Source organism: Ornithorhynchus anatinus, chromosome X2 (assembly GCF_004115215.2).
Source record: "Ornithorhynchus anatinus isolate Pmale09 chromosome X2, mOrnAna1.pri.v4, whole genome shotgun sequence".
Classification (NCBI taxonomy): Eukaryota; Metazoa; Chordata; class Mammalia; order Monotremata; family Ornithorhynchidae; genus Ornithorhynchus; species Ornithorhynchus anatinus.
The window spans coordinates 8,235,798-8,262,880 of record NC_041750.1 but is presented as its reverse complement, the minus strand read 5'-3'; the positions used below and the strand labels follow the sequence as shown (position 1 = coordinate 8,262,880).

The 27,083-nt window shown below is 60.2% G+C and overlaps 2 protein-coding genes across 8 annotated transcripts; one reads left to right on the top strand and one right to left on the bottom strand.

Moving 5' to 3' along the window:
* On the bottom strand, nucleotides 1-27,083 carry HDGFL2 (HDGF like 2). 6 transcript variants are annotated; one of them, XR_003755465.2, is made up of 17 exons: nucleotides 26,908-27,082; nucleotides 26,018-26,094; nucleotides 25,512-25,650; nucleotides 15,610-15,837; nucleotides 15,183-15,299; nucleotides 14,727-14,795; nucleotides 14,359-14,500; nucleotides 14,073-14,148; nucleotides 13,384-13,699; nucleotides 13,130-13,233; nucleotides 12,862-12,932; nucleotides 12,435-12,505; nucleotides 11,976-12,077; nucleotides 11,634-11,832; nucleotides 11,157-11,277; nucleotides 1,511-1,653; nucleotides 343-432 (listed from the first exon to the last, which is right to left on the bottom strand). XR_003755465.2 is itself a non-coding variant. In XM_029052947.2 (16 exons), the coding sequence occupies exons 1-16, from the start codon at nucleotides 26,977-26,979 to the stop codon at nucleotides 339-341; spliced, it is 1,995 nt and encodes a 664-aa protein (XP_028908780.1). In that variant the 5' UTR covers nucleotides 26,980-27,083; the 3' UTR covers nucleotides 1-338. The 6 variants fall into 6 exon arrangements, 4 of the variants coding, with proteins under 4 accessions (XP_028908780.1, XP_028908776.1, XP_028908778.1 ...); XR_003755466.2 differs by having other exon boundaries at nucleotides 345-432; nucleotides 1,507-1,653; XM_029052947.2 differs by lacking the exon at nucleotides 1,511-1,653 and having other exon boundaries at nucleotides 1-432; nucleotides 14,359-14,497; nucleotides 26,908-27,083.
* On the top strand, nucleotides 2,969-10,414 carry PLIN4 (perilipin 4). 2 transcript variants are annotated; one of them, XM_039910478.1, is made up of 7 exons: nucleotides 2,969-3,153; nucleotides 3,872-3,950; nucleotides 4,087-4,172; nucleotides 4,841-8,507; nucleotides 8,942-9,129; nucleotides 9,259-9,387; nucleotides 9,479-10,414. In XM_039910478.1, exons 3-7 carry the CDS (start codon nucleotides 4,119-4,121, stop codon nucleotides 9,803-9,805), a joined length of 4,365 nt encoding a protein of 1,454 aa, XP_039766412.1. In that variant the 5' UTR covers nucleotides 2,969-3,153; nucleotides 3,872-3,950; nucleotides 4,087-4,118; the 3' UTR covers nucleotides 9,806-10,414. The 2 variants fall into 2 exon arrangements, with proteins under 2 accessions (XP_039766412.1, XP_028908774.1); XM_029052941.1 differs by having other exon boundaries at nucleotides 3,872-4,172.

The window sequence follows — 27,083 nt, the reverse complement described above, 5'->3', positions numbered from 1 at the left end:
CCCCCGTCCCCATCTCCAGGCCCTAAACCTCGGCCTCCATCCAGCGACTGTAAATCAGGGCTGACATCATGGGGGCATCTTGCGATCCCTTTAATGGAAACTGGTTCCTTGGGACCTTCCCTCCAGGGCAGGTTTCACGCCTCCGCCCTCCCCATTTCTCTTTCTTCGAGTGGACCTTGGGAGCAGGAGGGATTTCAGACCTGGGGACGATGGGGGGCCCAAGGGGATGCCCTGGGGTGTGTGCTGGGCCCCCCTGAGGCCTCTCTCCTATGTCACTGGATGTCCGTGGCTGAGCCGGTGGCCCACGTGATGCAGAGGTTCCCGCCGTGCTCCAACCCTCATCTCACCGAATGGTCCTGCATCCCAGCAGGTGGTCGAGGTGCTGCCCGGCAGACTGGCTGGAGACCTTGGCCCCTTCCTCCAAAATACTGCCTGAACCGGGCAGGGTCAGAGAGAAGGGTCGAGCTGGCTCAGTCCCGGACGTCCTGACTCCCAGCCACGGAGCACCGGCTTGGCTTTTCAAGAAGGCCGGGGCTGAGGGGTGCTCCAGTTCCAAATCCCTTTGCCCCTCCTCCCACCCTCATCCCCTTGTCCTGCCCTCTGTCCCATGGTACCCGGCCTAGTTTACCGAGAGAAGAACGGGCAGACACTGAGGTGGAGGGTCGCGTCCCCCCCACCCCCCGCCACCCCAACCTTCAAGTGTGTCCCGTCCCCGTTCCCAGCTGAGGGCAGGGGTGGGGGGACTAAGCCTCCCCCTCTCTGCCCCAATCCCCAGTTCGGTCCGTCTCAACCCCCTCCGGCTCCACCCAGGGGCCCCTCCCCCTCACCGAGGCCCTGTCGGGCAGCGGTCAACTGGCACCGCGAACAGGGTGAGGTGGGGCCTGGAGGACAGAGGGAGAAGGGGGCCGCGATCCCTGATGCCTGGGTTTCAATCCCAGCTCGGGTGGTGAGGGGCAGAGGGAAGAGGTCACCCCTGAGAAGCCTTGGCAGAAGGACCAGGCCAGACGCTGGGCAGGACCAGGCTGTTTGCTAAACACGGCGGGAGGCAAGGAGACAGGGCTCCTGGGATAAGCACCACCCAACCAGCCCCCGCCTGGCCGTCCCTCCAGCAGAGTCCCCCCTCCCCTCTCCTCCCTTCCCCTTCCCCGAATACTTGGCTTCTGAGACAAGGATGAGAGATCTGGACTGTCCCCTCCCCACCAATCCCTTTAACTTCCATGCCTACAGTGTGAGAGGGCAGGCAACTTGGTTGGGGGGGGTGGGAGGGCAGGGGTAGGCAATGGCACTGCGGACACCTCCCCCCGACACGCACTCATCTCCAGGAGCTTCTCACCCAGGCCGGGATCCATTCTGTCATCATCAATGCCCCGGACAAGACTGGAGTCCAGACCAGGGTCTTGGGGCTGGGACAAACTACCCTGGGCTCACACACGGAGACACACACACACACACACACACACACACATACACAGAGCCCTACACACCCAAGACACACTGAGCTCTCACCCACTTCTTTCCTGAGTTTGGATCCTTTCCTCAAACTGCATCAGGAGAGATTGCGGTCAGATGAAAAGAAGAACTTCCTGGCAACCAGGAGGATGAGCACTGAAATGGGTGGCCAGGGGAGGGGGTGGGGACTTCATCCTTGGTGATCTGTAGGGAGAGAGCAGACCACCCCACCCCATCTTGGATGGCAAGAGGTTGGACCAAATGAGCCCTCGGGGGTCCCTGAAGGCATATGACGCTGATGTGACAGGGCTGGGCAGAAGGGAGGGTGTGAGGGATGGGAAACTTAGTCAGGTGAGGTAGCGTCGGGGGAAAGAGAAGGTAGGACCTGAACCGCCTGGCCTGCGAGGAGAAGGGAACAGGAATTCTGGGACTTCTGCTGGTCCCTATGTGGTTCCCCTGACTCCCCACCCCACCCCATCCCTAAATCCACCCCCTTGCCCTGGACTCCCCTCTTCCTCCCTCTCCTGAATCTGTGGGGGCCTTTGCTACATCACAGAGATATAATAAGTGCTTAACAAATACCATTATCATTATTATTATCATTATGAGAGGCCCAGAAAGCGATGGTGCCCACAAAGGTCACATAGTATCTTCAACTGATCAATGATTAAGATGCGAGAGGCCAAGGTTCTTGGGGAGCTCCCCATTCCTCAATCCTGCTACCCTCTTCTCATGGTGCCCCGACCCCCTTCACCCCTACTGCCACCCAGCCCCAATCGAGAGGCCTAGATTATTCAGGTGACCGGTGCCTCAGATAGCCTCAGGCCCAGTGGCCCCAGGGCTGTGAGTCACTGAAGGAGCCGCCTTGTTCTCTGGGTCATGAGACAATCAGGATCCTGAGCCAACGCGATCCCTGGGTCAGCATCAGGGCCCAACTGGCCCGGGACTCGGTTTCTGACGTGGGCCTGGAACGCTTGGAGGAACCGTCCACTAGTGGCCCTCTTGGACCGTGGTTAGGAATGGACCGTCCACCTAACAGCCCCAACTTTCCCCTTTTGCGAGCCAGAATGGACCCTTTGTCCGAGAATCTCTCCAAATCCATCCCCAACTCTGTGCCTCTATTTCTCTCCGTGTCTCTCGCGCCTTCCTCCGTGTCTCTCTGGTCGGGTTGTGTCTCGACGGCTGTCTTTGTCTCTGTCTCTCTCTGCATCTGAGTCTTTGTCTCTGAGACTCTCTCGGCACCCCGTCTCTTTCTCCACTCTCCCCACCCCCACTCCGTGCCCCTGCCCGGAGCAGGGCAGAGGTGGCGGTATCCTGCTCTTCTGGCTGGGGCAGGGCACAGTGCCCAGGAGAGGAGCTGCTTAGGGATTGGGGGGTGGGGGCGGTGGATGGGACGTCCCCTTGGGCCTTAGGGACAGGGTTGGGCCCTTCCGCCCCTCCCTCTCCCCGCCCCCGCCCTCCCCCATCAACCTATACATAGGGGCTAGGGCCGGGCCGGGATGGGGCTGGGACCGGGCCGGGGCAGCTGAAGACAGGAAAGACAGAGGCAGCTCCAGCTCTGCTCCCCGACGGCTTTGTTCCAGACTCCCACCACCCGGGCATCCCCGACGCCAGTCCCTTGATTCCCCTCCGCGTTGACCCACCCCCCGCCGCTTTTCAGACTGCCTCCCTGCTAACCTCGAGATCCACTGCTGACCAGCCGAGGTGAGTCCGGTCCAGCAGGGAGCTTTGTCTCTCCCATCTCCTCCCCATCTCCGCCCCACCATGATCATGTCATCTTCTGCAGACCCCACAAGCCGTCCAGAACCCTCCTCCCCAGATCCCCCTGCCTCTCACAAACCTTCCCTATAGACTCTCCACTCTCTGGACCCCCATCCCGTGCTCCCCAGGTCCCGCCCCTCGTACCTCTTGTTCGCCCCAACCAGACCAACCCAGATCAGGGGAGGGATATTAGAGTAAGGAGGGGAGCGAGAGTAATGCCCTGAAGGGGGTCTCTGCTGGGGCAGGGTGCTCGGCCTCCCCTCCGCCACAGTTAACTTGTCTGTCAGATACCGACCCTGTCCGGGACTCAGCCTCCTCTCTCTGCTCTGCCTCCACCCCCCGCCCACACACACCTCACACAACCCCGCTTCTGGGACAGTAGTCCATTCCCCCCCTCCCCCCGACTGCCTCTCCACCACTGGGCTTCTCCATGACAACTAGAGGGTCAGGCAGCACCTGTCCCCAGAAGGACAGAAGGCCCCAGGCAGAGCCTCAGGTAGACCTGAGGGAAAGAGGCTGGAGGGGAGGGGGAGGAAGGGGCCAGAGACTGGGGGCTGGTGGGCTGGAGGCTGTTGGGAAGAAGGGGGCTGTGGGGTGGCCAAGAGGGGTCTGTGCCCCTTGGGGGAAGGGGGTCCACACTGAGTCTGTTTCCTTCCCCCAGGCCGCAGGGAGACCCCAGTCCACCCTCTGTTCCACTCGGGACCTGATCCGGCCTCCCCTCAGCAGGACGGAGCCGCACGGTGAATCTCTCCGGGGGCAGGTGGGCGGGCAGGTGGGAGACAGGCTGCCCTCGGCCCCGACCTCGGCGTAGTGCCCCTGCCCCCGGGGACCCCCACCGGGACCTGAGCCCCATGTCTGTCCGTCCATCCCCCACAGTCTCCTTTGCCCGCGAGCTCGCCGACAGGGGGATGTCCAGGCTGGAGGAGATGCCGCGCCGGACCCGGGGACAAGTCGGTCCCCTGGTGAGGAGGGGGGGGCGTGGGGGGGCCCTTGGAGGAGAGAGTTGAGGGGGTGGGGCCAAGAGGAAGAAAAATGAGAGGAAAAGAAGGGGAGAGGGAAGACACGGGAGGGAGAAGGAATTCCAAGAGGGGGAAGGGAGAAGTAGGTAAGCCAGACTCTCACATTCTCCCCGACAAGCAGAGTCGGAGCAGCTGCTGCAGCAGTCACAGCTCTGGGTGGGAAAACGGAGCCGCCATTACGCTGCCTTGCCGGCTTTCAACCGGAGCCACCGTGGCTCCAGGGTGGCTATCTCTGCCTTGTTTCTAGGGGATTTCCCCAGGCTGCCTGGGGAGGACTGGAGGGGACCGGGGGGGGGGGGGGGGCCACGGCGGACAGATGGCTCGGGCTCATGGAGCAGTGGGCCAGGGGTGAGAGAAGCCCCTGGCCCGGCCTGAGCCCAGTGAGGCCGGGAGAGATCCCGGGGGGGCGGCGGCAGAGGCACAGAGAAAACCAGAGGGAGAACCCCCAAGGGTGTAACCCCCCCCCCCTCCACACACACACACACACACACACACACACACACACACACACACTGCTGCCGCCTACGGGAAGAGGGGGGAGAATGGGGGAGGAGAGCGGGGAGGGGGAAGGGGAGGACTCCTTCCCAACCTTTGCCATCTCCTCCTAGCAGGTCCTGGCTGGGGCCACGGCACCGGCGTGCGATACGGTGGCCAGGACCAAGGACGGGATCTACACCGAGGTCAGTGGCGCAGTGGATGTGGCCAAGGGGGCCGTCCGGTCCGGACGGGATACCGCTCTCGGTGTAGCGACCAGCACCAGGGATGCTGCGTCCAGGGGAAGGGCCGTGCAGGGTAAAACCGACCCTGGGGGAATGGTCATCTCCGGCTCCAGAGATACGGTCTCCGGTGGCATGAGCGCCGCGGTGGACCTCCCAGAGGGGACTGTCCGAGGAGGTCCAGGCGTAGTGCCCGGCACCAAGGATACCGTATCCGGGGGCGTGGCTGATGCAGCCGAGGTGGCCAAAGGGGTCCCCCAGTGTGGCCTGGACACCAACACGGTAATCACCACAGGCACAAAAGACACCATCTCTACTGGGTTTTCCGGAGCAGTGCAGTTAGCCAAAGAGGCTGTCCAGTGTGGATTGGATGCCAGTCGAGTGGCCCTCGCTGGTTCCAAGGCCGTGGTCTCCAGCGGCACAGACACGGTAGTGGATGTAGTCAAAGGGGCTGCCCAGTGTGGCCTAGACACCACCCTGTGCGTAGTGACTGGTGCCAAGGACACCGTTTCCAGGGGTGTGGGCGGAGCGGTGGACGTGGCCAAAGAGGCCGTCCAGTGCAGCCTGGACACCAGTAGGGCTCTCGCCACTGGTGCCAAACAGGTAATCGGTGTTGGAGTCAGTGGGGCCGTAGATGTGGCCAAAGAGGTTGCCCAGTGTGGACTGGACACAAGCAGAGTGGTCACTGCTGGCACTAAGGATGTGGTAGCCAATGGGGTAGGCACAGTAGTGGACATGGCCCAAGGGGCCATCCAGTGCGGGCTGGACACCACCCTGTGTGTGGTGACGGGCACTAAGGACACGGTATCCAAGGGCGTGGCCGCTACCGTGGATGTCAGCAAGGAGACGATCCAATGCGGACTGGACACCAGCATGGTGGTGACCGCCGGCATGAAGGACATCATCTATTCCGGGGTCACCGGCACGGTGGACGTGGCCAAAGAGATCATCCAGTGTGGACTGGACACCAGCAGAGTGGTCACCGCTTGTACCCAGAACGTGATCTCCAGTGGCAAGGACACCATAATCGACATGGCCAAAGGAGCCATCCAGTGTGGACTGGACATCACCCTGTGTGCAGCAGCCGGCACCATGGACGCGGTTTCCAGGGGGGTGGTCGGTGCCGTGGATGTAGCCAAAGAGGTCGTCCAATGTGGCCTGGACACGGGTAGCGTGGTCACCGCTGGCACCAAGGATGTGGTCTCCAGTGGCTTGGCCACTGTAGTGGATGTGGCCAAAGGGGCTGTCCAGTGCGGACTGGACACTGGCATGATGGTCACCAGCGGTTCCATAGATGTGGTGTCCAGCGGGGTGGGCGCGGCAGTGGATGTGGCCAAAGGAGTCCTCCAGTGTGAGCTGGACACCATTAAGTGTGTAGCTACCGGCACCGAGCACACAGTGTGCAGGGGCGTGGCCGGCACCATAGATGTGGCCAAAGGGACCATCCAATGTGGACTGGACACCGGCCGGGTGATGACCGCTGGCACAAGAGACATCGTCTGCGCTGGAGTCGCTGGGGCAGTGGGGGTGGCCACAGAGGCCATCTCGTGCGGGCTGGACACCAGTCGAGCCGTCACCGCCGGCACCAAAAAGGTGGTCTCCAGCGGGGTGAGCACGGCAATAGACGTTGCCAAAGGGACCGTCCTGTGCGGACTGGACGCCACCCTGTGTGTCGTGACTGGCACCAAGGACACCGTGTCCAGGGGTGTGGCCGGGGCCATGGATGTGGCCAAAGGGGCCGTCCAGTGCGGTCTGGACACCAACAGGGTGGTCGCCACTGGCACAAAACACGTGATCTGCACTGGGGTCACTGGTGCCATGGCTATGGCTAAGGAGGCCATCCAGCGTGGACTGGACACAAGGAGAGTGGTCACCGCTGATACCAAGGATGTAGTCCCCGGGGGGCCGGGCACAGTAGTGGAGCTGGCCAAAGGGACAGCCCAGTGCAGGCTGGACACCGGTACAGACCTCGCTAAGGGGGCTAAGGAAGTGGTCTCCAGTGGCGTGAGCAATGTAGTGGATACTGCCAGAGGGGCCATCCGGTGCGGGCAGGACGCCGCCCTGCGTGGAGCAACCGGCACCGGGGATACAGCGCCGAGGGGTGTGGCCAGTGCAGTGGAGGTGGGCAGGAGGACGATCCAGTGCAGACCGGACACCAGCAGGGCGGTCACTGCCAGTGCTGGGGATGTCATCCGTTCCCGGGTCACCAGTGCAGTGGATGGGGCCAAAGAGACCATCCAGGGCAGACCGGAAACCAAGAGAGCGAGGCCTGCCGGCACTAAAGACGTGGTTTCCGGCGGTATAGGCATCGTGACGGATGTGGCTAAAGGGGCTGTCCAGTGCGGACTGGACGTCACCCTGTGTGTAGCGGCTGGCGCCAAGGATGCGGTTTCCAGGGGGGTTGTTGGTGCCGCGGACCTAGCCAAAGAGGTCGTGCAGTGTGGACTGGACACCAGCAGAGTGGTCGCCGCTGGCACCAAGGAGGTGGTCTCCAGCGGCTTGAGCACTGTAGTGGACGTGGCGAAAGAGGCTGCCCAGTGCGGACTAGACGCCGGCAAGCTAGTCACCGGTGGGACCGTGGATGTGGTGGCCGGTGGGGTGGGCACCGCTGTGGATGTGGCCAAAGGGGCCCTCCAGTGCGGACTGGACGCCACTAGGTGTGTAGTAACTGGCACCAAGCATACGGTAGCCACGGGCCTAGCTGGTGCCATGGACATGGCCAAAGAGACCGTCCAATGTGGACTGGACACCAGCTGGGTGGTGACCACCGGCACGCGAGACACCACCTGCGCTGGAGTGGCTGGGGCAGTGGACGTGGCCACAGAGGCCATCTCGTGTGGGCTGGACACCAGTCGAACAGTCGCCGCTGGCACCAAGAAGGTGGTCTCCAGCGGGGTGAGCACGGCAATAGACGTTGCCAAAGGGTCCGTCCTGTGCGGACTGGACGCCACCCTGTGTGTCGTGACGGGCACCAAGGACACCGTGTCCAGGGGTGCGGCCGGGGCGGTGGGTGTGGCCAAAGGGGCCTTCCAGTGCGGCCTGGACACGAGCAGGGTGGTCGCTGCGGGGAGCAAAGAGATCATCTGCACCGGGGTCACTGGTGTAGTGGACATGACCAAAGAGGCGGTCCAGTGTGGACTGGAAACCAATAAAGTGGTGGCTGCCGGAGCTAAGGCTCTGGTCTCCAGTGGGGCGAGCACCGTAGCGGACATCGCCAAAGGCGCCATCCAGTGCGGACTGGACGCCACCCTGTGCGTGGTGACCAGCACCAAGGACACCGTATCCAGGGCGGTGCCCGGCGCCGTGGACGCGGCCAGACAGGCCATCCAGTGCGGCCTGGATACCGGTCGAGTGGTCACCGCTGCCACTAAAGCCACTCTCTACCACGGAGTCGGCAGCGCGGGGACCAAAGGGACCACCTGGAATGGACCGGGTTCCGAGCCCAGCGGGAGCGGCCAGGGCGCCAGCGGGGTAGACGAGCCCGCCGACCCTGCCCCAGGCCGAGCGGAGGCGTCGGGAAATCTGGGGTCCCATCCTCTGCCGCTGAGCACGGAGGAGCAAGGTGAGGGGGAGGGGGCCTTCGGTGGCTGGGGGTCGGGGGGCTCCTTCCCGGGCGTCGGGGGCTAGGCCGACCCGACGCCGCCCTTTCCCCATTTCCAGCTGCGAGGTAAGGCCACTGTGTTCCGCCCCCGCCGGCCCTCCAGCCTGGCTCATTCCGGGTCCCCGACCGGACCCGACAGCTTCCGAGAGGGGCGGAAAAGTCCACAGAGTCTCTCCGCCGGCCGCCAGCCAAGCCCGAGCCCCGTCCCCCAGACACCCTCCCCGCCGGCCTTCATCTCCGAAATGAAAGGTCGGCCCCTAAGCCCCCAGGGTCAGCTGCCCTACTGACCCCGGCTCCCAGGAGCCCTCTCCCCCGGCCCCCGCGCTCCAGGAACCGGAGAGGGCAGGGGAAGGGGAGAGTCGCTGCCCTGCCTTCCTCCCCACCTCCACCTATAGCCCAGCTGACCGCCTGCAGCGAGGGAATCAAGGTGCCGGCGGCAAACGGGAAGAGCTACTTCGTGCTTCTCGACTCCCTGCCCCTCCCCCTGCGCCAGCGGGCATGTCGGCACACGCTGGCCCAACTGTGGGAGGCCCAGGACTGCGCCCAGGAAGCCCTGTCCTGGCTGGAGCCCACCCTGGAGCTGGTAAGGAGCCCTGCCTGCCTGCATCATGGCCTTACCTCTCCCCACACGCACCTACCTCCCCTCCACCCCCCGCCGCCGGAAAACATCCCCCCCATCCCCAGCACCCTCCCGTCGCCTCCCTCCCTCCAGGTGCTCAGGGCCCGGCTGGGGCCGGAGGAGGGGCGGATTCAGGGTTCTCATCGCCAGCTGCAGCAGCTGTGGCTGGACTGGAGCCAACACCAGGGAAGGTGGAAGGTGGCCAGAGCCGCGGACCCAGAGGTACCCCTTAGAGCCAGCGAGGGAGGGGTGGGCGGCGGGAGGGTCCGCACCCTTCAAGTAAGCCCCTGCTTGTTGCCCTCTGCCTCTGCAGTTCCTGGAGTCCCGGATTCTGTCCATGGCCCGCAGCCTGAGCCAGGAGCTCGAAGCCATCTACGGGGCCCTGGGCCTGGGGCTCCAGGGCCTGGCCCCCGAGATGCAGGAGCGGGCCCAGCGGGCCCAGCGGGCAGCTGGGGAGCTCCGAGGCGTCCTGGAGGCCGCCTGCTCCTTTGAGGACCTGCCCGCCGGGTTCCTCGACTCGAGCCTCGAGGGGCTGGGCCGGGCAGGGCAGGGGGTGGGGGCTCTGCTGGAGGAGTTGGGCCAGGGACCCCCACCGGTCACTTGGTTGGTCGGGCCCTTCCCTGCAAGCAGGGAGCTCTGAGGCCTGGGTCCTTGGCTATCCCGTCCCCTGCCCCCCTCACAACGCTTTGGCCCTAACCCACCCCCGCCAACCCAGAGTCCAGAGAAGGGACCCGTGTTCAGGAAAGAGAGAAATCCGCACAGCTGCTACCCACCCCATCGGAATCCCTGGCTCCAGACTACACCCTCCCCCCCTCAAAAAATCTGGGACCACAGGTGGCTGTGGGGGGCAGGGAAGGCATCGGGAGAAAGGGGTGGCGGAGGGAAGGGCAAGGAAAGAGATCCCTTTCGCCACCCACCCGCCCGCCGATCCCGACCGGTGGTTAGCCGGGTTTGAAGCCCAGCCCGGGCTGCATGACTGGATGTCCCCAACCTAGGAACCCCAGAACCTTCAGCTGATCTTAGGGGACCCCTCCCCACCCAGGAGTCCGGACGAATCCCGTCAGTCCTGGGTCCCCCCTCCCTCCAGGCAGCGTCCCAGGGGACTCCCCATCCATCTAGCCGGGATGCTGCGTTTAATATTCCCGAGGAAGGGACATTCTCTCATCTCCCAGCCCCTCCCCCCACAAATCCTGCTTCACCTTCAGCACCCTCTCCCCCTCCCCCAAGCCAATAAACATGGAAATTTTTCTCTTGCTCTTTTTCATTAGAAAACCCTTTATATTCATGTCATGGTCGGTGGAGATCACAGAAATTAGGTGGGGAAAGAAAGAAATCATAATGAACCAAGTGGGAGGGGGGAGGGGGAGGGCGCGAGGTGGGGAGGAGTTACAAACAAACATCACCAAGCCTCCCCCAGAAAACTTCTCTGTTTTCAGAGGAGTCTGGGGTGGGGGAGGGGGCTCAGCTCAGGTCTCCTCATCCAGAGACTCCGAGTCCATCCGGACTCGCTCCCTGTCCTGCTGAGGCCGGTCGGGGCCAGGGTCGTCCTGGGTGGCACTGGGGAGGGGAGAGGAGGGAAGAGGGGGGTAAGGTCGGGCCCCAGTGGTTTCAGCAACCGACCCCCTTTCCAGCCCGTGAGACAGGCCTGATCCCAGGAACGGCGGGGGAAGAAGGGAGAAGGGAACGGGGGACGATGGGAGACGCTCCGATCTTTAGATGGCAGCCCCTGACGGGCCCCGCCCCTGGTAGAGGGGGTTTGAGCCTGAGCCTGCTACAGCCCAACCTGGCCGTTGTTTTTGTCCCCCGATATTCCCTCCCAAGCTCTCCTCCCTCCCCCAACACACATCCACACACACACACGTGAGCACACACGCACGCACGCATGCATGTACAGATACGGCGACGCAGCAATCTGAGGAAGAGGGAGTTGGGGGTCCTGACCCAACCCCACTAAGCCCCTCCGTGAGTCTGGGACACCCCACCCCACTTACTTGATATGCAGGTCAGAGGATGTCAACCCTTTCTTCTCTTCTGAGCTTAGCTCTTCTACCGCCTTGGCCTCGGCCCCAGGGCCGGGGCCCTTCTGTGGGGTAGATTCGCCATTCACAGGTGCTGGGAGGCCGGAAAGGGGGGGAGGTGGGGGAAGCAAGGGGGTGCAGAGAGAGGTGGAGAAGGGCAAGGGAACAAGTGAGAGAGATGGGCAAGGGCAGGAGACGGAGAAGAGAGAGAGGTCGAGGGGAGAACGGGACCAGGGGGAGGATGGGGCAGGATGGGGGAGAAAAGAAGAAATCAAATTCCGTGTCTCCCTCACACGCTTTCGGGTGTAACCTTCCCCGCATTCCCCGGTCCGCCCTCCCCCCCACGGACAGCAAGCTCCGACCTGGGGTCTGCGACCAACTCAGCAGGATTTGGGTTCCGGCCCTATCCGGCCCCCGCCCTCTGGCCCCTCGGACGCCGCCTCCCCTTACTGGCATTCAGGTCCTCCTCCATCTTCTTGCCGGGGGCTTCCTCTCCCTTCTCCGCCTCCGCTTTGTTTTTCTCTGGCCCAGCCCGGCTGGCAGCTCTCTGGCCGGAGTCCGGCCGGGGCCCGAGGACCCGGGACTTGAGGCGCGCGTAGACCTCGGCCGCTTTCTCCATCACTTCTTTGTTGGCTTTGTAGCGGCGGATCTAGAATAGCAGAGGCCCCGGCGACACCACGTCCCCCCACGAGCCCGACAGCAGGTCAGAAACCCACACCGGCCCCTACTGAGGGCCCCTCCGCCTCCCTCCCCTGCCCACCCACCCACCCGCTCTCCCGCTCCTCCCAGCACCTTTTTTAATGTGGCCACAACGTCGGTGTTCTTCTGGAGAATCTGGGAGGTCACCTGCAGGCTGCCCAGCTCTTCAAGCGCACTCAGACACCTCTTCACATCCTGCAGAGAGCGGGGGGCGGGAGAGTCAAGAAGGGAGGATGGTGGGAGGAGGAAGCGACGAGGGCGGGGGGTCAAGCTCTCTGCACTCACAGAACTCGCAAGAACCCCTATCCCCGCTCAGACCCTGGGAACGAAACTGCCGGAAATGCCTACGGAAGGGGTAGATCGGGGAGGTGTTCTGGGGCCGAGTTAGGCACTGAAGTCCCATGGGTGCACACTGGCCACTGCCCAGGGGAGCGGGGGGGAGGTCTGGCCCCAGACAGACCCGCCCCTCCCGGGATCCGGCCCCAGACATCGGGAGGCCCTTGTCCACATGCTCTCTGGGATGGGGAGGGGGGAGGTGGTGGGATGCCTTACCGGGTTATCGACCTTCAGGGCAAACTTGATCTCGCCATGCAGCTTCTGCAACTTCTCCTCCACAGAAGGCTCTGGAACACAGGATGGAGATAAATCCCTCAGCCTACACCCGGCGGGGAGGGGTCAAGCCCTGGGCTGGGGATTGGGGATGGGGGCTGGGAATGACAGAGCCCATGGACAAGGACGGGGTCTTCAATCATGCATCAGTTTACTGTGTCCCCCTGTTATGTGCAGAGCACTGTACAAGGTACTTGGGAGCCATCTAATGGCCTGGAAACACCAGTCAAGTCTCCTCCCCGTGTTGTTCCATTAGGGCCCAGAATGCAGTAGGAGAGTGTGCGACTGTGTGCGCGTGCGTACATCCCACCTCACCATCGGCCCATCAAAGGCAGAGACTGAGCCCCATCCTCCCCCCCAACACTCTCACCCTTCTTCTTCTCCACCCTCCTGTCCGGCAGGGCTTCAGACCTCTTCCTGGCACGCTCCACTTTCACGGGCCTGAGCAGAAGCAAACGGGAGGGTTTCCTCTGAATCGGAAGGGGCATTTAATCATCATTCCGAGGGCGGGGAGATTGGGGAACAAAGAACTCTTCCGGCCCAGGAACCAGTGAGGGCAGAGAGGGGATGGAGCAAAGTTGGGGCGGGGGAAAGGGGAAGAGCACTGTGGGGGTTGGGGAAGGGAGTGGTGAACTAACTTTGCTCGGGGCTTCTCCTCTGAGCGGCTCCTCTTCTCCTGCTGGTTGGACTTCCGCGATGACTCCTGGGACTGGGACAGTGACTTCTTCACCGGTTTTTTCACCTGCGGGTGGGCGGGCAGGTGGGTGGGCGCCGGGGCAGCCACGGGGGGTCAGCATCGCCCTTACCACCAAGATGACCTGAACATCTCCTAGAGGGGAACGGCGGCCCCCACTCGAGCCCTAAATTGGCCTCCTCCCAGCCCCTCACTCACTTCCTTGTCCAGCTCCGAGTCGGAGGACGACGGGACCCGCCCGCGGCCCTTCCTGCCGCCCTTCCTGGCCGCCGGCTCATCGGCATCCCCGACCTCGTCGCCGCTGCTCCCCGCACCTCCCGCCGCCGCCGCCGCCGCCGCCTCCCCTCGCTCCTTCTTCCGCTCCTTCTCCCGCTCTTTCTCCTCTCGTTCCTGCTCCCGGCGTCGCCGCAACTCTTCCTCCTGCTCGCGGCGCCGCTTCTGCTCCAGCTCGCGGCGCCGCTCCTCATCCCGCCGCTTCCACGCGCTGATGCGGTCCACGCCGCTGTCGCTGTCGCTGCACGTCAGGGCCGGGGGAGGAGGAGAGAACCAGGCAAAGGGAGATCAGACAGGGACGGCGGGAAGTTCGGGGTGCAGGGGATAGGGGACAGGAGACAAGACAGACAGGCTACCCCTCCAGCCCGAGGTAATCTGGAACCAGGGCGGGATTAAGACCGGAAAGGAGGTGGGATCCCCACTGCCTGAGGTCGGGAGGGGGTTTGGGAGTCAGACCCGCATCGGGGTGGTTATGTGCTTCCCGCCACCCAAGGTCGGGAGTTGGGATGGGCAAGGCGCACGGGATTCAGTCAGAAAGGGAGTGAGGATGGGGTCCCCGCCACCCGAAACCTAGAATCGAGGGGATTCTCCACCTACCCAGCCCCCATGCTCACCTGTCACTGCTGGAGCTGGTCGGGACACGTTCGGGCTTGGGCTTCCGGCCGCGGGCCTTCGGGGCTGGCTTCTCCACTAAGAGGCACGGCCAGGAGCGGTGAGTGGGGATCCCGGAGAGACCTCGGCTCAGCCGCCTGGAGCGGCTCCCACGGGTGGGGGGGGAACGAGGGGCTGGGGGGAGGGGAGGGAGGCGGAGAGACGGCCCAGGATCCCAGTAACGGGGCAGTTTGGACAACCTCAGGAAAGGGATCCTCCCCGGGGATCCGCCCCCGACCCACACCGTACCCGGCCTCCGGCCCCGTGGAGCCTTCTTCACAGAGACATCCGAGTCCGAGTCCGAGTCCGATCCCAACTTCGCCACTGTCCCAGCCTTGTGCTCTGGCTCATCCGAGTCTTCCTTGGAGTCTGAGTCGGCCGAATCGACCTTCTTGGGGGAGCGAGGGGAGACAGTGGGAAATTGTTTAAGATGGCCCCAGAGCAGGTCGGTGGGTACAGGGGACGAGGACTGGAGGGGAGCCGAGGCCATAAGAACCTCCCACGGCCGGGGCCAGCAATCCTGCCCTGCTCCCTCCCTGCCCTCACCTCCACCCAGAAAACAGGGCACAGGGTTCTTCAAGAGGAACTCCCCACCCACCCCGGACAAGGATTCTAACCTTCTTTCTTCCGACGGCCGGTAGCCGACGTGGAGCACGGGCGACTGCTTTCTTCTCTGGAGTGAAGTCCTGGTGAGGTGGGGAGGGGGTGGAGAGTTAGGGTCTCCCTCGGCCACCCCGGTTTCCTCTCCCAGTGGCCCAATCAGACTCCTCTGCCCTTCCCACTTCTCAGGTTGATCTGCCACTCTTCCACTCATGCCCTTATCGAGGGTGAGGCAGGCATCTTTTACCTCGATCTGTCACCCAGGGGCCTGGTTCAGTGCACCCAGGCATATTACCCACCCGGTAGAGGAAGCTGCTAATTACCGACGGGATCCGGGGCCTCTGCTCTCTCCCAAAACACGGTGGTCCTCCCGCACGCCCCGCCTCCCGTCCATGTCCTCCCCGATACCCATCCCATCCCAGGAAGCACCCTCCCGCCTCCGAACTCACTTTCTCTCCCCTCCTGGGACCCACCTGGTCACTGTTTTTCTCCGACTCAGATGAGCTCTCCGAGTTCTCCTCTTCTGATGGAGAAGCACTGGCTTCCTCTGGGTCGCTGGAGGATTTTCGAGGTCTCTTGGCTCCCGGCATCTGTAGCAGGAACGGCAGCCCCACCCAACCGCCATCCCCCACCAGGGTCAATCTGCAGCAGTGGGGTCCATCGGCCCGCCTCACAGTTCCCCCAGCCCGGCCCACCCAGGCCAGGCCAGACCTGCGGGAGAATGTCCCGACCACAGGAATCGGTGAGGAAGGAGAGATGGTTTTCTCGGCTCCTGAGCTCTTATCTCTCTCTCTCCTCCAGCACCTCTCCGTAACTCCTCCTTCCCGATCCCCTGGCAACCCCCCACCCTCGCTGGGGGAATGGCGGGGACGGAGACCCCTCCCTCACCCCGATTCCTACCTTCAACGTAGGCCCTTTCCGCTTCATCCCACCATGGATGCTGTCCTCCGGGTCCGATCCTCCGTCGCTGCCCGGCTCTGTCACGGACTCCACGGTCCCTGATTGCTGCTGCTGCTCCTCCTCGTCTTCTGCGTCCTCCTCCTCCTCCTCCTCCTCCTCCTCCCCGCCCACGTCACTCCCAGGCGCCAGATCGTTGTCAGGGGTCTCACTGTCTGAGGAGCTCACAGGCTTGGGGAGCAGGAGAGGGGGCAGGCAGACACAGACACGCACATCAGGAGGGGTGAAGGGGGGCTGGGTCGGGGCTGGCCTGCCTTCAGAGGAGCCCCCCCGAATCCTCTCCTCTCCAGTCCTCTCCCCTATTCCCTCCTCCTCTTCCGTTGGGAGACCAGGAGGAAGAGATCAGAGCCAGGACAGGCCCCACCGCGTCTCCCTCCTGCTTCTAGGCTCTCCGTCAGCGGGCTCCTCCGTCCCCATTTCCTTCTCCAGCAAATCTCCTCTCCAGGCCGCCCTTCCAATCGGCCAAACCACATCCCTTCCCTCCTTCAAAGTCGCCTCCCCCTACCCCAGCCAACTCTTCTAGGAGGCCTTCCCTGATTCCACATCCCCACCCCCTTCCAGACCCACATCCAACTCAATGCTCTGGAAATCATTTCATCGTATGTTTCTTTTTAGCACATTATCTCTGCTCTGACTCTCTTAGCCAATCTACTTCGGGGCGTCCCCGCTACCCTCATCCCCTAACCTGGCCTCCTCCCCCATTAGACAGACTGTTCCCTGAGGGCAAGGGCCAGTGTGGGGCTCTGTACCCAATGGAAGCCCAGGCCAGTGCCCTGCCAGAGTGGAAAGGAAGTTCAAATTAGTGTAAACAGACACTAGCCCCCTTGTCCGGGGCCTAAAAGAAAATTAGGTCTCTGCTGTCTGCCGGAGAGACGGAGCAAACCAGCTTGTGTGTTTTTTCATTCTCATTCGTGTTCTTTCCTTTTTCTTTTTCTCTCTCTCTCTCTTCTCCCCCACAGACCCTGCAAAACTATCATCATCGCCAATAGCAGTATTTCTTGAGCACTGTAATATACAGATATGATATGCACATAAATGATCATATATGTCTGTAGCTATCCCGTATCTGCCAGATATATAATTATCCTATATGTACAGGACACATACATAAGCATCCTATGTACAGTGGACGCATGCACACAGCTATCCTAGAGAGAGGATGTGTGCAGTTGTCTACACGGTGATCCCATATACCAGATGTATACATACTTGTCATGCGTATATTCACCTGCACAGGATGCACACACACACACAGAGGATGTATATGTGTCCTCCCTCTATATGTGATGTATACATGGTTGCCCCGTATGTAGGGTGAATGCAGGTCTGTCTCCCCCTACTAGACTGTAAGCTCCTTGAAGGCAGAAATCGTGTCTACCAACTGCATTGTATTGTCCTCTCCCAAATACTTACTATAAGGCTCTGCACACAGTAAATATTTAATAAATACCATTGACGGATTGATTACAATACAATGCATACGGAGAGCTAGCCTATATGTAGGCTCTGGACAGCTATCTAGGAGTCAGGTCTAGGACTGGGAGTCAGAGAGCCTGAGTACTAATCCCGACTCAGCCGCTTGCCTGAGTCACTTAACTTTTCTGGGCCTCAGTTTCCCCATCTATAAAATGGGTATTCAATAGTTGTTCTTCTTCCAACTTAGTGAGCTCCAAGTGGGACAGGGACTGTGTCCAACCTGATTCCACACACAAAAACACGCGCACCTGTGGGCATTCATTACCCCGTGTATTTGTCCCGTGCGCAGGATAAATATGTAATTATCCTATACATGTAGCATTTAATAATGTTGGTATTTGTTAAGCGCTTACTAGGTGCGGAGCACTGTTCTAAGCGCTGGGGTAGATACAGGGGATTGAGGTTGTCCCACGTGAGGCTCACAGTCTTCATCCCCATTTTACAGATGGGGGAACTGAGGCCCAGAGAAGTGAAGTGACTTGCCCACAGTCACCCAGCTGACAAGGAGCAGTGAGGATATGAACCCATGACCTCTGACTCCCAAGCCCAAGGCTCTTTCCACTGAGCCACGCTGCTTTTCTAAGAATTTGTGCATAGTTATCCCATATTCAGAATATATAGCCATCCTACATAAATACACCTATCCTACACACATACACTCATATATATATATAAACACACACACATATATATACATAAGGGTGCTTGGAACATAGTAAGTGCTTAAATACCATTAAATCAGATCAGATCCCACACATAGGACACACAGTGTATTCTATAGAGAAAGGACATACACAGTTACCCTATATCCGGGGTACGTAGTTATCCAGCATATAATCAGTGTGTGGGATTGTCCTATGTAGTTATCTACGTACACACATGCATGTGGTGTGTATGGCTGTCCTACACAGGATACATAGTTACATGTGCAGATCAGCGATCATTCCATCTATGTGGTACATATAGCTATCCGACACACAGGAGTTGGGTAGATGGTCCCCCTACCCTCCGGATGGGGATAGACGAACATCTTCTACACAGGGCAGGTTTATTCATCCTATATACAGGAGATGCGTGTGTGTATTCACCCCGTGTATACGTTTAAGAGCCATCCTATATAAATATAGCTCTCCTACACACATCCCCATCCTATATAAACATAGCTGTTCTATTTTGAGAGGATAGCTATATTTGCTTTTGTGTGTAGCTATTCTGTCTATACGCACTATGTAGCTAGCATATACAGGACATATAGTTACCTTGGGTATATATAGGCTGCACAGCTATCTCTGTTATATATATATATATATATCCTATTTAGCTATCTTTTTATATATAGACTATAGAGCTATTTTATGCCCCCATAGCTGTGCTAGGTTGTGGGTTACGCAGGCATCCTCTATCAGCCATTTAGGTGTCACACACAGGCTATGCAGACACTCCATACCCCATATTCAGGCTATACAGGTATCCCATATGTAGGCTGCATGTGTCCTATACACCCACACAGGCTCCAAGTCATAATCCTCCTGCACATACAGCCTCCACACAGCTATCCAATATAGAAGGTGCATACAACTCTCTCTCCCACACACACATGTATGCACACACACTATATATAGGTATGTATATGGTGTGCAGCGCTATCCTGCATATGTAGGATATGCATAGCTATTCTATATACAGGACCCCCATAGTTATCCTCTACATGGGATGTATTGTTGTCCCACATATAGCCTACGCATGTATATGTGGACAACTATACATACCCTCTATATGGGAGACAGGTAGTTAGCCTGTACACATCTATAATTTATTTCTATTAACGTCTACCTCCCCCTCTGGACTGTAAGCGCGTTGTGGCCAAGCGCTTCGCACAGTGCTCTGCACACAGTAGGCACTCAAGAAATACGAATGACTGACTGACTAGCCTGTATGTAGACCACACAGTAATCGGTTTACATAGGATATACGATTCTACCTATCTACGTGCATCTCCAGCTACGTGGTACCTATAGCTCTATCTACACTTACCCCCCACCCGCCCCGCCCTTCGTATTCAAGGACCACTTGACTGGGCAGTTGACAGCAAAGGAGAAGCCCCTCCAGAAGTTTCCAGTTTCTCACCCGCGCCAGCCCTGACCAGAGGAAAACCCCCAGGACCTGAGCCAGCAGTTATCAAACTCCTTTCTCAAGGCCGTTCCCAGAAACCATCTCCTTTGGATCCCGCTCCCCGGGAGGCAGAGCATTCCAGGGACAGAAGGTGAAGATCATCCTCCCCCCAGCCCCGCAGCACTTACGTCCAGATCTTTAAATTCTATATTATAAATGACATAATAATTATGGTATTCATCAAGCACTTACTATGTGCCAGGCACTGAACTAAGCATTGGGGTGGATACAAGCAAATCGGGTTGGACACAGTCCCTGTCCCCCTCGGGGCTCGCAGTCTGGATCCTCATTTTACAAATGAGGGAATTGAGGCACAGAGAAGTGAAGTGACTTACCCAACTTATTTATTCATATTAATGCCCGTCTCCCTCACCTAGACTGCACTCTCGACATGGGCAGAGAATGTGTCTGCTAATTTTGTTGTACTGTCCTCTCCCGAGCGCTCAGTAGAGTGCTCTGCACACAGTAAGTGCTCGATAAATACTACTGATTGATTGATCCACCCCCTTTTCTCAGGAAGAGATGGCAGCCCACAGAGGTCCTGGGACTCGCCCGAGACCACCCAGCAAGACGCCTTCCCTAAGCCCCCCTTTCCTCTTCTCCCTCTCCCTTCTGCGTCGCCCTGACTCGCTCCCTTCGTTCATCCCTCCCTCCCAGTCCCACAGCACTTATGTCCATATCTGTCTTTTATTTAATTCTATTAACATCTGTCTCCCCCTCTAGACCGTTAGCTCGTTGTGGGCAGGGAACGTGTCTGTTTCTTGTCATACTGCCCTCTCCCCAGCGCTTAGTACGGTGGCCTGCACACAGTAAGCACTCAATAAATACGATCGAATACATGAATGAATCGTGGGCCGAGCCGGAACAGACAACCATTCGGGTCTTCGGATTCTGCCAAAACAGACGGCCGGGGGGAGAAGCCCCTCCCGACCACCTGCAGTAGTGGCTGGCAAGCAAGCAAGCAAGCAGTTCAACAGTGGTATTTTCTGAGGGCTCACTGGGTGCACAGAGCTGTTCTGGGAGAGTATGATAGTCGGTAGATACGATCTCGGCCCTCAGGGAGCCAGACGCCAAATCCTCCGGGTCAGGAGAACTAGACAGCCCAGGCCCCGGCTCAGCGGGGGCCGGCGCCTCCTGCTCCGTCCCCGGCCTTTCAGCCCCGGAAGCCGAGCCGTCGTCCGTCTCCCCCGCAGCTGTCTGGGCCGGACCCCTGGCCCCGCTCATCGCGGGCCTCCGACCGCACCTGCCAATTTCCCAAGGCCTCATCCGCGCTTCGAATCCCGCCTGCTCCGTCCCAGGCTCAGCCCGCTGGCTCCCGTGCCGTTGCTCTCCCCTCCCCACCCCCGTTCCCACTCCGCCTTCCACTCTCCGAGGCCCGGCTGCCACTGCACCAGGCAGAGAGAGTCCAGGTCTCAGCCCTCCCTCACCCTCCGCAATCAAACTTTTGGGAACACGCCGCCCCGGCGGGGGAACACGCTGAGCCCAGCTGAGCCAAAAGCACGGACCACCCCCCGGGGAATGAAGTTCGCGTGACGACTGCCGGCCCGTCTTCAGGGTACGGGCTGGTTGTCTATCAGCGAGGGAACGGTCGGGAGAGGAGGGGAGGAGGAGGGAATAAAGTCCGGCTTATCTTCCCCTGGCCCTCTGCCACCCGCCTCGGGCTCTCTCGCGGAAGCTTCAAGGAACAGATCCCTTTTAAACCAACTAAGAAAATGGTTGCTTGTCACCTTCCCCCTCCCCATTCGGACCCTCCTTCTTCCTCCGGGACCCTCGACTGACCCGAGGCCGGAGTTGAACCGCGTCCAGCCCACCGCTGGGTCTCGCAGAGGCAACTGGAGCTCTGAGACCTCTCCGTCCCCCTTCCCCTCCCCGCGTCCTGCCTGGGGTGCCCTGGTCTCTGGGCACTTTCCATCCCCTTCCCGCCTCTCCCCATGAGCCCCTGGGCGGTAGACACCCCCCCCCCCCCCCCCCCCCCCGTTTAGGAACCTGTCAGCTGGGAGGGCCCTGGGTGTCTCCATTATAAAACGGAAAGGGTCCTTCTCAACCCTCCGCCTCGCCTCTAAGGCGAAGGTGCCTCGGAAACAAAAGCACCGTTCAATAGCTACAGTTCTACTTCGCTGCTGACCCTTACACCTCTCCCAACTGCCCCCCAGGGCCGTTAGGGCAGCCAAAGGGCTCTGAAGCGCTGTTATGAGTGAAATTCCTCCGGGCAGACTAATCTCTCCATTCCCCACCCTATTCGCCTTCCCTTCTGCGTCGCCTACGCGCCTGGGGTCCGGATCGCCTAAGCTAGCAGTCAGTCAACGGTATTTATTGAGCTCTTGCTATGTGCAGAGCACTCTACTAAGCGCTTGGGAGAGTACGATATAACAAAGCCCTCTCCCCAGCCCCACAGCACACGTATACAGAACCTTATGCTCAGCCGTGTCCCCTACCTGTAATTTCTTTTACCTTCTGTCTCTCTCCAGTAAGCTCCTAGAGGGCAGGGATCCTGGCTACCAACTCTGGCCCAAGGGAGCAGCCCGGGCCTGGGAGTCAGAGGACCGGGGTCCTGGTGTCGGCTCCGCCACTTGTCTGCTGCGTGACCTTGGGCAAGTCACGTCGCTTCTCTGGGGCCTCAGTTCCCTCAGCTCTAAAATGGGGACTAAGAACCGTGAGCCCCACGTGGGGCTGGGGCTGTGTCCAATCTGATTAGCTTGGATCTACCCCAGCGCTCAGTACAGCGCCCTGGCACATAATAAGCGCTTAACAAATACCATATTATTATTACGCTCCCAGATGCTTGGTACAGTGCTCTGCACCCAGAAGGCACTCAATATGTACCTTGATTAAAGTGGAGGGGTGGGAGAGAGAACGTGCTCCCTCCCCCATCTCTTTGTTCCCTGACTTCATTCTTTGGGGCTGGGCCCTCCCCGCCAAGGACACAAAAGGCACAAGCTGCTGGATTCACTTAGCACAATTATCATCTCCCCTCCCCAGCGCCAATCTTTCCGGGCCAGAGGTGAAGGGGGCTTGAAGGGCCATCAACATTACTGGGTGCAGAACATCATATTAAGCGCTTGGAGAGCACAATACAACAGAGTTGGCAGACATGTTCCCTGCATCCGGTGCGGCCTCCTGCCTCCATGCGGGGGAGGGACTGACCTAACCAGGGAAGGGGGGCGGGGAGCGGGGAGAAACCACACAACGTGAGAAGCAGGGTGGCTTAGTGGACAGAGCACGGGCCTGGGAGTCAGAAGGACCTGGGTTCTAATCCCGGCTCCGCCGCGCCTGCTGTGTGACCTGTCACTTCACTTCTCTGGGCCTCAGTTACCTCATCTGGGAAATGGGGATTAAGAAGGTGAGCCCTATGTGGGAAAGGGACTGTGTCCGACCTAACTTGTATCTACCCCAGCGATTAGACCAGTGCTCCGCTCTTAGTAAGTGCTTAACAAGTACCAACTGCTTAACAAGTACCAGAATCCTTATCATCATTATTATTATCGTTAACACACCATTCTCTCAGCAGGAAAGCTCTCCTTAAAGCCTCTCTCCGCCCCTCTCCTGCTACACCTGCTTCTCCCTCCTACTCAGACCGTGACCCCCACGTGAGACAAGGGGTTGTGTCTGACCTGTACCTGACCCCGGGGCTCGGTACAGTCCTTGACACATAGTAAGCGCTTAAGAAATACCATAATTAGAATCATTATGTTAGACCAGCCCCTCTTTCCCAGAGTCATGGAGAATATACAGTCAACACACCTCCTCTCCCCGGACGGGAGGAGAAGATCCCATCAGAGGCTAGGAAGAGTATTTCACCCACTCCGCCGCAGCCTGCTCTTCCCCGGCCAGATCGCCCCCCACCGCCTTTCACCATAGTGGGACAGATTTTTTTGTGCCTTCCGTCACGCCCGACGCCCTGCCCCGCGCCCTCTCCGCTGCCCCTCTTCCGCAGATACCTCCTCCCAGCACCACCCTGTCCTCCCGCCCACCCGCTGCTCTTATTCGCCCCGGGGTCCACGGCTCAGATGTTAATCCCTCGCAGTGGTAAAAGGCTATCAGGGCAATGAGCTCATCTGATCCTCACCAGAGCCTGAGGAGGTAGGCTGGCATGATTCCCGCCCCGTTTTACAGCTGAGGCACAGAACCATCAAGCTACTGGGCTGGGGGGGGGGGTCTCCCCTATGTCTCCTGACACCCAGCCCGGTCTTCCCTCTCCTCTCACCTGATTTCTTTTCAAGTCTTGGGTCCAAGACTGACACTTCTGACACCTCCTGCTAAGACTTCCCAGAGGGGTTAACTTTCCCACTCTGCCTGCAGGCAAACTTGCCCTGAGGTCACACAGGGAGATTTCCCCTCCCACCACCCCCCAGTCTTGGGGGGGGCGGGGGAGAACAAGCCGGAGGGACCTTGGTCTCTGGGGGCCGGCTAAGGAAGAATGCACCTTGGGGGGGCAGGAGGGACCTTGGTCTCTGGGGGCCGGCTAAGGAAGAATGGACCTTGGGGGGGCATCTCCAGAAGTTCATTTCTGCTCAGAAGCTGCCGGGGCCACTGGGTGAGCATTTCGGCTGCCCAAGGGCAGGGTTCAGTGCCTTTTCCCCGAGGGCGGCCAGTAAACATCAAACGGCCGATGACTCACCCGAGGGTGGTGCAGGGAGGCCGGAGCCCAAGAGTACCTGAGTTGTGGCCAGGAGGGGATCTCGTAAAACTTAATGACTTTCCAATCCACACTTGCTCCCCGGCTTCCCCAGGGGTTCCAGCAAGGAAAGGGGTGACCAGAGGAGAGCAAGGGGAGCAGGTGTCCCCACCACCTCCTCCCTGTCCCAAGCTCTTCCCCAGCCTATCCAACCAAGTTCCTCTTTTTAGGGCCTGTGGGGAAGGGCTCCTTACTCGGGCACGGCCTGTTTTGTCACACAGGTGAGAGGTGCTCCCTTGCAATGAGGGAGGATCCTGCACTCGTCTCCGATTCTTCCCTAGCACGGCCCGTCGCCGGCTCCCGGAGACCAACGTCCGGCTCTCGGACCTCGCTCCCGGCGAAAAGCTCCAGAATACTTCGGTGTGAGGCCTCGGGAGGAAGGAGGGAGGGGGCGAAGCAGAGGACAGGAGTCCTAGTGGACCGTCCTCCCTCCTCAAATCTGACAATTACTCCCCCCCGCCCCGACAAAGCCTTATTGAGGGCACATCTCCTCCAAGAGGTCTTTCCCAGACTTAGCCCCACTTTTCCTCACCTCCCACTCCAGTCTGCATCACCTTTGCTCTTCCCCCCCCGCAGCCTCCCGGCACTAATGTACATATCTGTAATTTTATTTCCTTGCATTGATGTCTGTCTCCCCACTGCTAGACCGGAAGCTCACTGCGGGCAGGGAATGTGACTGTTTATTGTTGTATTGTACTCTCCCAAGTGATCAGTACAGTGCTCTGCACACAGTAAGCACTCAATAAATACGACTGAATGAATACGAATGAACAGGGCTCCCAGTTCCCTCGGCCTCGGCAGGATGCCGCTCTTCCTCCGGCTTTGGGGGCAGGAGGACCAGGGGGTTGGCCAGCTGGCTGTGGAGGGGCGAGGGAGAGGAGAGCCTGGCCTAGTGCAAAGAGCACCGGGGGGGGGGGGGCACAGAGGGGCAGGGTGCAAGTATCCCTAGTTTCTGCCCCTGGCCTGCACTCTAGGGCAAATCAGTCGGCCGCTCGAAGCCTCAGCTTCCCCCCTCTGTAAAACGGAGATCGCTCCCTATCTTCCGGGACGAAGTGAGGATAAGAGCAGGAAAGACTCTGTGATCCCTGGAATTTGGGGAGAACTTCTGTTTTCCAGTTTTCTACATCCTTGGGAACAGGAGGATGAGGAACCTATTGGGGGAATACGGAGGGGAGGGAAGACAGTGTGGTCTAATGGAAATAGCACCAGTCAGGGAGGGACAGGGGCCGGGGGGAGGGGTGCGGGGGGTGGTTGTTAGTCCTGACTCTGCCCCTAGCCTGCTGGGCGACTTTGAGCAAATCACTTAACCTCTCTGGGCCTCCGTTTCCTCCTCTGTAAAATAATCACTCCCACCTCTCTTCCACCCTTCCAGGGATGTAGTGAAGATACGAGATCGTTGATGAGACAGCTCTCTGTGGAGAAAATCCCCAACACCCTAGAGATGCGGGGATCCTTTAAACTTTACACAGAGGCGGGAAGCAGAGTCCAGAGTCCTCCGCTCCTGATCCAAGACGGTACTCACTGGGGGAATGCTGTAGCTGGCGTGGGGGTTATTCTGGATCTCCCACAGGCCTTCATTGAAGCCTTTCCTCTTGTTGGGCTTCCCGTACTTTTCCCTGTATTTGTCGTACGGGAACAGGTCCTTGGGGCCCAAGAAGGCTCTAGAGGGAAGGAACGGAGAGAATGGAGGTCCCAGGGTGAGCATGACATCCACAGAGCTTTGGAGGGGTGGGAGGGCGGGTGAGGGAGAGAAAGGAGTCAGGGGAACCCGGGGTGAGGAGGACAACCTCGAGGCCCGGGAGACAGGAGGGAGTTTGGGAAATCTCGGGTGAGCAGGGCCATTGCAGGGCTGGGGAGACCGGAGAGAGGGACAGGGCCGGGATGGAAGGGGGAGCGAGGGGCGGAGGAGGGAGGGGGGAAATCCGTGCACGCGCTGAGTGAATCCGACAGTCGTAAGGCTGGGAAGCGGGGGGCCGGGGGAGGAGAGGATAGGATGCCAGAGGGGGAAGGAGGAGGCCGTGTACGTACGTCTCGTGGGTCCCAAAGAAGAAAATGGGGTACTTGTTGGGTGGCGGCTTCACGGCCCCATCGGCGATATCGTCGATCTGCAACGACAGACGGGGGGGCGGCGGGGTGGGGGGGGGATGCCCGAATTCAGAAAGTCCGGCCCCGGACAGGGCGGAGGGGAGGTGGGGTGGGGCTCCCAGCCACCTCCCCCTTCCCTGCTCTCCCACCCCTCGGCTGGGGGGCCGGGGGAGGACTGGACAGAGGTGGAGGTCCTGGTCCCGCCCCCTCCCCCTACCTTTTCGGGGCGCCCCCGCCCAGGGGCAAGAGAAAGCTCTAGCTTCTGGCGAAAAGCAACAAGGATGGGTTGGGGCGGGGGGGAAGGTGGGGGCTGCAAGAGACAGTCCTTTAGCATCCAGGAAGTCCCACCCACCTCCTCCCTGCAGGCCCATGGGCTCCCGCAGCTGTGCGTCACCTCACCTACCATCCCCCTCCCCACCAAGATCGCCTTCCAATCAGGAATCCGGGAAGCTGGGGGGGGGGGGGGGGGGGAGGAGAGAGATTTGGGGGAGTGGGAAGGAGGAGATGGAGGGGACCCGAAAGGAATGGAGGAGGGGGAGGGGAGAGAGGATGGGGGGAAGGGGGCCACGAATGGGGGAGACGGGGGAGAAGGTGGAGTCTGGAGTGGGAGTTCCGACTCCAGATGCCGGGGAGGGGGCGAAAGAGGAGACGGGAAGAAATGGGGGAAGGGGAGTCGGCGCCCCACCCCCACCTAACTGAGCTCAGAGTTTTCTTTCCTCTGGGACCCCCGCCCCGTCCGGCGTCCCCCTCCCCCCCTCCGCACCCACCCGCGACTCCGGTCAGCCCCGAGCTGGCCCCTGCACAGAGCCCCCGGGCCCCGCTTCCCCCCGTACCCGGGCGGGCCAGTGCGGATAGCCCTTCATCTTGGCGAAAACCAGGTCTCCGGGCTTGAAGCCGAGCGGCATGGCGGAGCGCGGGCCTGAGGCGGAGCCGCCGTGCGCTGCTCCGGGGTGCGGGACTGCGGGGCGGAGGGCCGAGGAGGCCCGGGCCGCGGGCGACGGCGGCGAGA